The sequence below is a fragment of the Phragmites australis genome, chromosome 5 (genome assembly GCF_958298935.1).
Source record: "Phragmites australis chromosome 5, lpPhrAust1.1, whole genome shotgun sequence".
In the NCBI taxonomy this organism is placed as follows: domain Eukaryota; kingdom Viridiplantae; phylum Streptophyta; class Magnoliopsida; order Poales; family Poaceae; genus Phragmites; species Phragmites australis.
In genome coordinates this window covers 32,060,740-32,072,880 of record NC_084925.1, presented here as the reverse complement: position 1 = coordinate 32,072,880, position 12,141 = coordinate 32,060,740, and the positions used below count along the sequence as shown (strand labels likewise).

General features: G+C 42.2%; 1 protein-coding gene across 1 annotated transcript; it reads right to left on the bottom strand.

The window, feature by feature from the left end:
* Nucleotides 1-3,709: 3,709 nt before the first annotated feature.
* Nucleotides 3,710-4,694, bottom strand: LOC133917989 (phosphatidyl-N-methylethanolamine N-methyltransferase-like). The gene is made up of 3 exons (XM_062361784.1): nt 4,627-4,694; nt 4,114-4,167; nt 3,710-3,959 (listed from the first exon to the last, which is right to left on the bottom strand). The coding sequence occupies exons 1-3, from the start codon at nt 4,692-4,694 to the stop codon at nt 3,710-3,712; spliced, it is 372 nt and encodes a 123-aa protein (XP_062217768.1).
* Nucleotides 4,695-12,141: the final 7,447 nt, after the last annotated feature.

Sequence of the window (12,141 nt, the reverse complement as noted above, 5' to 3'; positions counted from 1 at the left end):
CAAAAAAATCAGCTTTTCAGCACAGTCAATAAATTTCAGGTATGCCAAACAGGTTACTCTCGCGCTCTCTCTAGCGTTCTACTGCAACACGCCACACGCACGGGCTGAACCACAGCACGCACTCACGCACGGGCTGAGCCCACTCCACTCTTACAAAGCCACTCGGGCCCAGCTAACTTCACATTAGGCCTTCTAGCCCGCAAGCTCCTATGCTCTGGTTTCTCCTTGTTGTTGCTGCTTGCCGGATGCAGTACAGTGGTACTGACACCCCCAGTCTTGTGAACCTGCTTGCCCCCAAGCAGGTGCATGAGGAAAGGATTGCTGAAGAGATTCCATGTCATCCCAAGTAGACATCTCCCTAGGCATCTGGGACCATTGATCAACACTTGCAGTGTGGCTTTGTCTCCTTGGCGAAGTAGATGGCGTTGAAGAATAGCTTCGGGAACCTGAAACTGGACAGAATCTTCAGGCAATTGAGACAGTATCTGATGGTTGCCGATCTCCTTCTTGAGCTGTGAAATGTGAAAAATGGGATGTATAGCACTTGTCCAATTCTGTCCAGAATCCGAAATGGACCAAAATATTTGTAAGATATTTGCCTCTGAGCAAAAGAGCACTTAGAATACTTAACTTGTCATTGATCTTGAGCTAGTAGTTGCAGAACTTGCCTCAGGTGCTCCACATGATGTTCCAATGTGCTGCTATAGACCAATATGTCATCAAAAAATACCAAAGCACACTTTCTTAACAAAGGCTGCAAGGTTTTATTCATAACTCCCTGAAATGTATTAGGTGCTCCTATCAAATCAAAAACCATCACTCTGAATTCAAAATGTCCAGAGTGTGTTTGGAAGGCAGTTTTGTATTCCTCACCGGGTGCCAGCCTGATTTGATGATAACCTGCTCGCAAATGAAGTTTAGAAAACCAACTAGCAACAGTCAATTCATCCATTAGTTTATCAATCACTGGTACAGGAAATTTACCTTTGATTATTAGAACATTTAAGTGTCTATGATCCACACGAAAATGCCAATTCCCATCTTTCTTTTTCGCCAATAAAACTGGAGAAGAAAAGGCACTAATACTAGGTTGTATAATCCCAGTTTGTAACATCTCAGAAACTTATTTTTCTATCTCATCCTTCAGAGTAGGTGCATATCTATATTCTCTCACATTAACAGGTCTGGCTCCAGAAATAAGTGGAATATGATGATCACACTCTTCTGGGAGGTAGGTCAGTAGGGCCTCAAAGACTGTAGCAAATTCTTGCACTACTTGCTCAATTGAAGGAGGAATAGCAGAAGGTACTGAGATTGATCTTCAGCAATGTGGAGGCATTCAATTAAAGTGAACACAGGAAGCTCAGATAAAGTACGTACCATGTAATGTAATGGAGGAACCCTTGTAAGGAATTGACATCCATTTGTGACTCCAATGCACTTTTATGGGTGAAAATATTTGTAACCAATCCATTCCCAAAATGAGATCATAACTATGTAATGGTAAAATATTTACGGTAGATGTGAATTGGTACCCTTGTATGAACCAGTCTGTCTGATGTAATTCAGAAATACAATGCAAGATTCCCCCATTGGCCACATGTACTTTCATTGGTTTCACTAGATCAGTTACCCCATGTAATTTAGATGCCACAGATGCACTAATGAAAGAATAGGAATTGCCAGAATCAAGTAATATCAGAAGGGGAAAGTTCTGAATATACCCATGGAGCTTCATGGTGCAAGGGGCTTCTTGACCTTATGAGGCAGCTTCTGACAAAGCCATACAACATTGTGCTTCAGTAGTAATGTCATGATGCTGATCAGAATATGTGTCCTCATCATCTGAAAGGAGATCCCACATTTCTTGAGTACATGTAGTCGTACTATTGGTGCACAATGGTGGTCTTTGTTCCATTTGTCGCCACAGCGATGACACAGCCCTTTGGCTTTACGATAAGCACGAAGGATTGTCATTTTCTCCTCCACTGACAGAGTTCTTGCAGCATCTAGACTTCTTCTATCTTCAGCTAGAGGAGTTGTTCTATGTCCTTGTGCACTAGAGGGAGGAGGTGGTAGAGGATATGGTACCCGCGACGGTTGCCTTGCTGGAAATTGTTCAGGCTTGCGATAGCCCCGTGCTTTTGTAGATTCCAACATCTCCTCTTTCAAGGAAGCAAGCACGCAGGCAGTATCGAGATCGTGAGGACGCTGACAAAGAACAATAGATTTGATATCTTCTTTCAGACCATGAACAAAACGCATCGTATAATAGTGTGGATCTGTGACTGAATCATAAGCTATCAATTGATCAACTAATTCAGTGAACTGGTCGATGTAATCTGAAACTGAACCAGATTGTTTGATGTGGAAGAGTTGTCTAATGAGTGAATCGTGTTGATCTCTACCAAATAGTTCCATGATCATGACGCAAAATGTCTCCCAATTCACCAGACGAGCATGGTGCTCCACTGACTGTAGCCAGCGAGCAGCCGCATACAAATCAAAATAGTCTTCACTACGGGCGATCCGCAGTTTAGGATGGGAACCATCAAATGAGGGGAAATTCAGTTGTGGCCGGAATCTCTGGTGTCCCGAGCAGTCCTCCCGGTGGCGAAGGACGCTCCAACAGAACACGATCGATGTGCTTGCGCATGACCCCGACCTCCAGCTTCAGATCGTCGATGGCGGCTTCCATCTGAGGCTTTCAGAGGCCCATGGATTGCTTGAGGCGCTCATCGTGCTTCAGATGTTCTTCCTCGCGTAGGTGTACTCGAGTCCGTGGCCGCGGGACGCGCCATGGTTACGCACGCGGGCAAACGAAGTCGCAGCTACGGGGTAGGGTGGAAGCGCCAATTGATGCTCTCGTGCTTCTGATTCGGTGTCCTAATCCGAAGGGAACACTAATTTCAAGGATCGGACTTAACATTGCGCATCGGAATCCGGAATTGTTCCCAAGAAAAAAAAAACGAATCGGACCATCAGCCACGGATGGGATTCCGCTGCCCCTCCTGCCTGCCGCATGGTGGCCGGAACGCCCACGCGCCACGCCGTAAGCTTAGACAGGGGCGGCGCCGTTGCTGAGAGGCTGAGGACATCGACAGCTACCGGGCGGGATCCTCTTTCCTGGCCCCTCCTTAGGCTCCTGGCTTCCTGTGCTAGCGCGGTGCCGCTCGTCAGTCGCGTCCATTTTTCTTGCCCGCGCCGGGCCGCGACCGGCCCTGATATCTCGCAGCGATCACCGCGCTCGGAGGAAATTCCATTTTGCACAGACAGCATTGCCGAGGGCCGAGCAATGATAGGAACCGCTGTGAATAACTCGTCCCATCAGCAACCCCACAAACTGGACATCACGATCAAGCACATGATCTTCCCAAGGAAACGAGAGGATCACGTATCCAGAACTCCAGATATGCCTATGATCTTCCCAAGGAACTTGAAATGCGAATGGGGAGTTGACTAACTGCATATATGCATTCAACTTCCTACTATCGGATCAAACCATATTTCTTTATTGGGAGAATTACTGAAGAAAAGATAGCACAATACTCAGATACATGGTGAAAAATCACTGCACGTTACATTTCAGCAAATATTCACAACCAGGATTTATTAAACCAAGTTTATGTCATATTGCCATTGTCACTGAGACATCTTCAGAAACTACTAAGGAAGATAAACCTTACTATCAGCTGCAGCAACTAAATAATCATGAGAGCGGTTTTGAACGAGTGGCAGGATCTTCCTTGTTTTCCACCCAAATCATTAAAACATAAACAAGACACCACAACAGAACGTACTGGAAGGGAACCCAACACAGCAGTGCGACAAGACTGAGCATACTCCCAACATACTGTGGATCCTTAATATAATCAAAGGGAAATTCTGTGACCCACGGGATCTTCTTTCCAAATCTAACGCCATAGTAGGTACCAGACTCACCAAGTAGCTGGTACACCCTGAAAAGAAACAGGACTAATCAAATGTGCATCCTTTATATGATGTGATGGATTAATATTGAATACGGTGTAGCGACTGTTTACAGCTTGGTAATTTTAGTCACATCTCCTATAATACATTTGAAGAGTTCTAAGTAACCAAATAATTCAATACAATATGTTGGCCAATCTGAGAACATAGCCGACATTCATAGGCTGATACTGCAAGCTGCACATATAAACCAGAATACAAACAAACTTTAGAGCTTGGATGCACTATGAACTCCCTCACGGCCACACACTACTATAGAAGAAGAGAGAAGGGCAATGCTCACACTACTATTTCCATGTGGTGTAGAAGTATTATGAAAGATGACAGAATAGAATGCGTATGAAAGGATTAGGGTCTTCTTTGTAGTAGTTCAAATAGCAAGATTTTCTGCTACACTAGTTTATTATTAGTCAATTAATCGTACAGGTAGAATTCTGTTTCACCTTTGTGACCACTAGCCAGCCGTCAATGTTACTCATTCTGAATGCACCGGAGTGGCCACGACGGCAATACCTATGCGGCAATGCCAACATCAACATCTAGTGGTGGCCCAATCTTTGGTGTTATCTACCTCTGACCTAATATTCACCTCAGCGCTGCCACACTACCACCATCACCTATGACCTAATCATTCACCTCAGCACCGCCACACTACCATCATTGTCCAGCTTGTGGGCGTGCAGCAGAGGATATGATTCTGTCATTCCACCTGTATTCTATCCATTATTTTCTGTCTAACTAAATCAGCTGTGACAATTTGAACTTCAGGGCAGGGATTTACACATGTATGGAAATTACCAAGCAATTAATTTACTCGATGTTATGCATAACCCACTAACTCCATTCACACCTTGCTCTGTGAGGACTTGTGCCAATGTCAAGATTGCTGGGCATTAACCTCCTTGTTGGAGAAATATACAACTAGGCTATCCGTATGCATGCAACGACCAAATTTGCTACCATCTGTTACAAAAGTGAATTGAAGAGTCCTGCGTCTTACAGCTAATACGGCCTGTCAACTGTCTCGGTTGTATATCATTATGCGTACAACATTTTCAAGGTTTTCAACCAATTAGAAGAGCCAAAGTTTTATGACAAGAACCTATCAATGAAGATAACACCACAAGTCCATAACACAAACCACTGCTAAAAATACGAACATAAGGAGAACTCCAAGAGATGCATTACATTGGTCTAACCTTGCTTGAAATTTTCATAGAGCACTAAACCATTGTTTTAATTTTTACTATGAACTTAGTTGTGGTTTTTTCCAGTGTTTCTAAACGTGTTGCTGGTAAATAGGAGAGCATGATAATTTTTTGCCATTATATGCCTAACCCACTTCTCTAACGATTCCTTTGTCCCTAATTTCGAAATCACAACTACCAGTGTTGAATCGCCTGAAGCAATTCTGCGGGACTAAATCGAGAGAAATATTAAGGCTAGCAAGATCAGAATGAAGTAGTAGCAAATTATCCATCCAAACCAATGACCTGCAATTCCTACAGCTAAGCACCGTAGAAATAGAATACACCCAGCTTGATTCACCCACGGTGAACCACAAACTTCAGGCTGGCATGCCTCTTTTTTAGGTACAGGAGAAAATTTACAAATCTTCGTCCTCTGATCTATCAGATAGCCACAACTCAATTCATATATAATAGTTTATAGTCTCAACAATTTGTAATTCAGTAAAGGCAGACAACAATGTAGAGATTCTGAATACCATAAGGCATGCGCCTTTGTATCAACGGAAACTGTTGTAAACTGTAGAGACTATGGTTCGGTGAGGAGCAGCTGGCGACCAGCGATGACGCGATGCATTGGCAGGCTCAAAGCTATGGTTCAATGCTTTCGGGTTTGAATTATCGATTTCCGATCGATACCGGCATGTTTCCGTCCTGGTAACACCGTTTCTAGTTTTCTCGTATTATCAATATTGTATTCGTTTCCGGTATTATTATTATCGACATTGTTTCCAAGAAAAAATGTAAAACCGAAAGTGGTTTATGTTTTTTCCAATCGTTTTCATACCGTTTTCATCCCTATGTGTACATATTCTCTTCTAACGGTTGTTCAGAAAGAAGTATATATTTCACTTATAAAAATATACATACATATTAGAAAATAGTATAAATATCTCATAAAGTAGTATATATTTTACTTATAAAAAGCATATACATATTAGCAAATAGTATAAACATCTTATAAAGTAGTATATATTTCAGTTTTTTTATAATTTATATATCTTAGTTATAACAGGATCAACTGGACTAAGTTGAGAGTATCCTGGAATTGCGTACTAGTTTTCCTTACTATAATATATAGATAATGTTTAGTTGGTTAGATGACTTGAATAGAACATAATCATTCTAGATAATAGGAACTCATTCATCTTTTTCCATTGTTACTGGATATATCTAGCTGTCTCACTCGCTCGTCTTCCCCCTCCCATAACACTAAAGCACACCTTATGTGAATTCTTCCTCTCGCACACTCCTCGCTCATGTGGCCTTCATCATCACACCCTAACATCATCTTCAAGATAAATAATATATCCGATGGATTTGTCGATGGGTAATTTCCCCAGAAGTAGGCGCGCTTTGCGATGGAGGCAAGAAAATTTGAATGCACAAACCCTGAAAGCATAGGAAGGAAGAAAAAAATGAAGGAAATCTCAATATTTTGTGGATGTTACTGTTAGGAAATCTGAAGTTTCGTAATCGAATGTGGGCCTATCTTGATCTCTTGAAAGATTTGATTTTATCTCTTAGTGATTTTTGACACTATATATATAGGGCAGAACCTCTTATTGTAAAATATAGATGAATAAAGAATAGGTAATATTTCCCCTATATTGTGTCTCCTTTGCAATTATTCTCTTGATGGATCGCTGGAATACACCCGGTAATAGCGATTTCTCGATACGTTATTAGCATGAAGCTCTGTCGAAGACCAAGCTAGCGGAACAGATCTGCAATGCATCGAGCGAGCAGGTCATGGCCTAGCATATATTCCCTACGCAGCACGAATCGCTTGCAAGGATTGAAAGGTACGATCGATTCGGTACGTATACTCACTGCTATTGTTTATTTTGCGTCAAAATAGATCTGAATTATATGAACAGTAGCAAATTCACATGAATAGTAGCGAGTATTGTATGAACATCTCGCTATGTAGAACTGATCATATGAACAGTAATGATCGTATGCACAGTAGCGCTCAATCGCAACGAACACGGCCGGTGGGGCCTGTAGCCACCACCTCGCCGCCGGTCGGCACCGGCGGCCGTCATCTCTGCACAGATCGGAAAACGAAGGAACACGCCGCTGGCCAGCAAACCGGTGACCACCCTCCCTACACAGATCGAAAAAGGGAAAAAGAAGGGGGAGGTGCACGGCACATCGTCGGCATGAAGCCAGCGACGTCGCTGCACCGCCACCGACGACAACCATCCCCATACACGGTGGCCCCACCGACACAAGATCGAAAGAAAGAAAAAAGAGGGGTGAAGCAGGAGTACACCGCTGGTATGAAGCCAGCGGCTTTGTAGCTCCGCCGCGCAGCCCGCACGCGTGACCGCTAGAAGCAACGCGTCGCCAAATTGCCGTTGCTTGAAGCCGGCCGCCCACCACGCTCTGCACGAGTGCTTGCGCCCACCGTACGCGCCGCCCGAAGCAGCCGCTCAGCTCGAGGCCGCTGTCGGCACCACAGCGCACCGCCACGGTCGTTCGAAGTCGTCACTGTCGTCTCCTCACCGGCCCTGCGGTGCGCCGCTCCCGCACGAGAGTCACTACCCGTCGCCGTCTCGTCAGCCTTGCAGCGCGCCTCTCCCGCATGAGCGTCATCGCAAGCCGCGCCTCGCGACGCACTGTCGAGCGCTGGTCGCCACCGGACCGAGTGGCGGCTAGGGTTTAGTAATCCTAGCCACCCTGCGTTTAGAAGATGTGGCCAGGCCAACCCAAACAGTAAGTAGGTCGGCCCGATAGAGGGTAAAAATCAGATAAAATAAGGAAAATAAAATAAAATCCAATTTTTGCATTTAGCCCCCCGGGTTTTCAAGTATTTCAGCGCAATTCCTAAAATTTTGTGTTTAGGCCCCTAGTTGTTCTGAAAATTATTCTGAGGCCCTGTTTTTGCAAATTAGACCTTGTGGTTTCTGAAAATTACGCAAATCCTAGAATTTTGCGTATAAACCCTAGGACTTTGTAGAAAACCCTGAGAATACTTTTTTCTTGCAGAAAAGTACCTCTAGAATTTGAATTTTGTATCTGTTTTAGCAATTATGCAGCATTTATTTCTATGTTATTGTTACTGTTTAAATTGCTTGTTATGCATTTAAATTCAGTAATGTTCATATAATAGCATAGAAAATATCAGAAAAATTGCAGCAATCTAATTTAACAACACGATACAACTTTACTATTAGTAATACTTGCATCATTTGAATATGAATATGGATGGCGTCACGAACAAGGAGTTCGATGACCTGAGTACTGATGGCCGCAACTATCTCACTTGGGCGTCAGATGTCTAGATTTTAATTAGAGAGAAAAGCTCTGCGCTACCATTTGCCTTGGAACAAGTAGTGCAATGGTTTCCATAGAGGATGAGAATGATCAGACACTTCATTTTTTCCGCACCATCTCTCCCCTACTTTGAAGGATGAGTACATGGCAATGATCAGCACTAAGGCACTATGAGACGCACTTCAGGAGCGTTTTGAGCGCCTTAAGTACACCATCAAGCCTCTCGCAGAGCAAGAATGAGTTTGGCTCTGTTCCTGTGACTTCAAGCATGTCAGAGAGTACAACTCCGAGTTGCACTGCGTTTGCACACTACCATTTCTCTGTGGGAAAGAGATCACAAAAGAGGAGAAAATTGAGAAGACTCTCTCCACTTTCCACATGAAGTCAATCACAGCTCTTTCAAAGCACGAAAGAACCGCAATAAGAAGCGGGGGAAGGGAGGAAAGAAAGTGGTGACAGATAAAGTCAAGTCTGGTGATGATAATGGTAAGATAAAGAAAGAAGCCGAGCCATATGGTGAGCAGAATCAGACATGCTGTAAGTGCGGTGTTTGGGATCATTGGTCCCGAATCTACAAAGCACCAAAGTATATTGTGGAAGCATACCGGAAGAAAAAGAAGTAGCAGCCAGAAGCACACCTCACCACTGCAGTGGGGATGAAAGTGGACAAACTAGCCGCAATAGAATGGGAAGCATCTCACATAAAAGTTGATGATGCTCCCACACTGGCAATAAAAGACATCCTAATGAGTGATGCAGAGGCCCCTACTTTTCCCTCCTCCACTTTCATAGAATATGCCATGAAGGATGAAGCAAAAAAAGAAAGCGACTGAAGAAGAAGTGGCCGAATATTTCGCAGACTCTATCTAGAATTAGAGTAATTAGCCATTTATCTAGTTGCTAAATTTAGAAGGATTGATTGAATGAATAAAAGCTCAAGAAGAGCAAGCTTAGCTGCAAATAATATTTTTTTGATATAGAATATGTGTGGTGCCCGCATGGAGGAAGTGTGTATTGTGGATAGTGGAACCACAAACACCCTCTTAAGAGAAAAGATATACTTTCAGTCTATCAGAAATAGCTCTGGAAAAGTGATGATTGTCACTGGTAGTGATAAATGCATAGTAGGTTCTAGAAGAGCTACAGTCATACTGCCTATAGGAACTACTTTGCACATTGAAGAAGCATTGTTGTACCCTGAATCTACAAGGAATCTCTTAAGTTTTACAGACATCCGCGCTAACGGTTTTCATATAAAAACTGGTGAAGAAGATGGTAGGGAGAACCTATACATCACTAAGCGTGATAGTGAAGTGTGAATACTAGAAAAACTTCCCTCCATGAGCAGTGGCTTGTACTACACTCGTATTAGGGCACCTGAAGTGTTCACTAACTTGAAGACTGTGTTTCATAGTGCAAAATTATTCTCTCTATGGAATGATAGATTAGGTCACCTTGGTCTTACAATGATGAGAAATAAGGTCATGATATAAATATGAAGAATTTTCCGAATCATGAAGATTTTATATGCCTTGCATGTGCTACCGGGAAATTAATTATAAGACCGTCTATCTTAAAGGTACAAGATGAAATCCTTGTATTCCTGGACAGAATACAAGGGGGGGTATTTGTGGTCTTATTCAGCTGATTTCTTACCTATTTCGGTACTTTATGGTATTAATAGCGCATCCTCAAAGTGGTCGCATGTATATATATTATCTACCCGCAACCATGTCTTTGCAAAATTGATCTCGCAAATCATACAAATTGGGAATAATAATTTTCTTGACTATCGAGTGAAGTCTATTAGAATGGACAACACTGGAGAATTTACTTATAAAGTGTTCGATGATTTGGTATGAGAATTAAAGTTGAACATTATGTACCACATGTCCACACTCAGAATGGACTAGCCAAAGCACTGATTAAAAGAATAAAGTTTATTGCTAGACTTTTGTTGCAGCAATGTAATTTGGCTGCTACATATTAGGGACATGCAGTCTTACATGCAGCAGCTCTCATTAATTATAGACCATTCTCCTATAACATTCATTCACCTATCCAACTAGTGCAAGAGGTAATTTTGAAGATTTTCGATTTACACGAATTTGGATGTATGGTCTATGTGATAATACCACCGCCACAACGAACCCATGTGGGACCTTTGCGGAAAGTTGGAATATATGTCAGTTATGAGACTGCATCTATAATCCGATATTTAGAACCAACAACTGGAAATTTGCATACGGGTTGCTTTGTTGATTGCATATTTGATGAAAATAATTTTCCGTCATTAGGGGGAGGAAATATACCATTCGATGAAGAATGTTGGGAAATTATTTAGCAGGCCGAAAGAATTGCGGCGCATGATCCTCGCACTAGTGAAGCAAATGATGAAGTAAAGAAAAATATCTTTTTGCAGAAATTAGCAAATGATTTGCCCGATCATTTTTGTGATTTAAAGAGCGTGACTAAGTCGCATGTGCCTGCACGTAATGCACAAGAGAGGGTGGAAGTACCAAAGGAAGGTACCCCTCATCTTGTCCTAGGAGCTTTGGAAAATAAATAAATGACAAGAAATTTGGTTTCTCAAGTCCTAAATAGCCGGAGACGTCTAGCAAAAGTGGAAAATGAGAGTTTACCATAGCGATCATAAAAATACCCTAAAGGAAAAAGAAGGGGAGCTAGTTGAGACCTGACGATGGTATGGAACCTCAGGATGTAGGCATACTGGATCTGAATCTTCCCACGCAGGAAGAAACCAGTGAAAATGCGCGCGCTGAAATAGAAATTAACGCTGGTAAACTAAAGGGCATTGCTTCAATAGTAAGAAATAATGAAGAAGCACCTAGAAGTGCACCTGAAAGAAATTACGAAGAGCAAGATGAAGAAGCACCTGAAAGTGCAATCCATTATGAAATAGTAATGAACTATGGTATCCACCTAATTTTTCCAAATAGTAATGAACTATGTAAATTCAAGGAAATCCTGGAACAGAGCAACCATAATAGTTGATATATGCTTCGCAAATAAAATTTGCATAGTTATATATCTTGACCCTGAGCCTGCATTGCTCACTGTGTAGAATGAGGTCAAATTGGAAGGCTAGCAGAAGGCAATAACAGCTGAACTGTTGTCCCTGAACAAAAGAGAGATTTTTGGATCAGTATGCCGCACACCTCCCCACATCAAACCAGTAAGATACAAGTGGGTTTTTGTTCGTAAGAGAAATGAAATGAATGAAATTGTGAGGTACAAAGAACGACTAGTGGCACAAGATTTCACTCAGCGACCATACTGATTATGAAGAAACTTATTCCCCTGTGATGGGTGACATTACCTTTAGATATTTAATCCCAATAGCAGTCAACCTGGAGTTGAAAATTGAAAATGAAATTGATGAATGTTGTGACCGCATATCTTTATGGGAGCCTTGATTCAGACATTTATATGATGGTATATGAAAGAAACCATTGCCAAATCAGAATAGAAAAAATATACATCTTTATAGCGTACAATTGAAGAATTCGCTATATGCTTGAAACGGTCAAGTCCCAGAATAGATTTTTGCATATAAACATGATCTGAATATCATCGGTACAGAAGAAGAAATAGAAGAAGC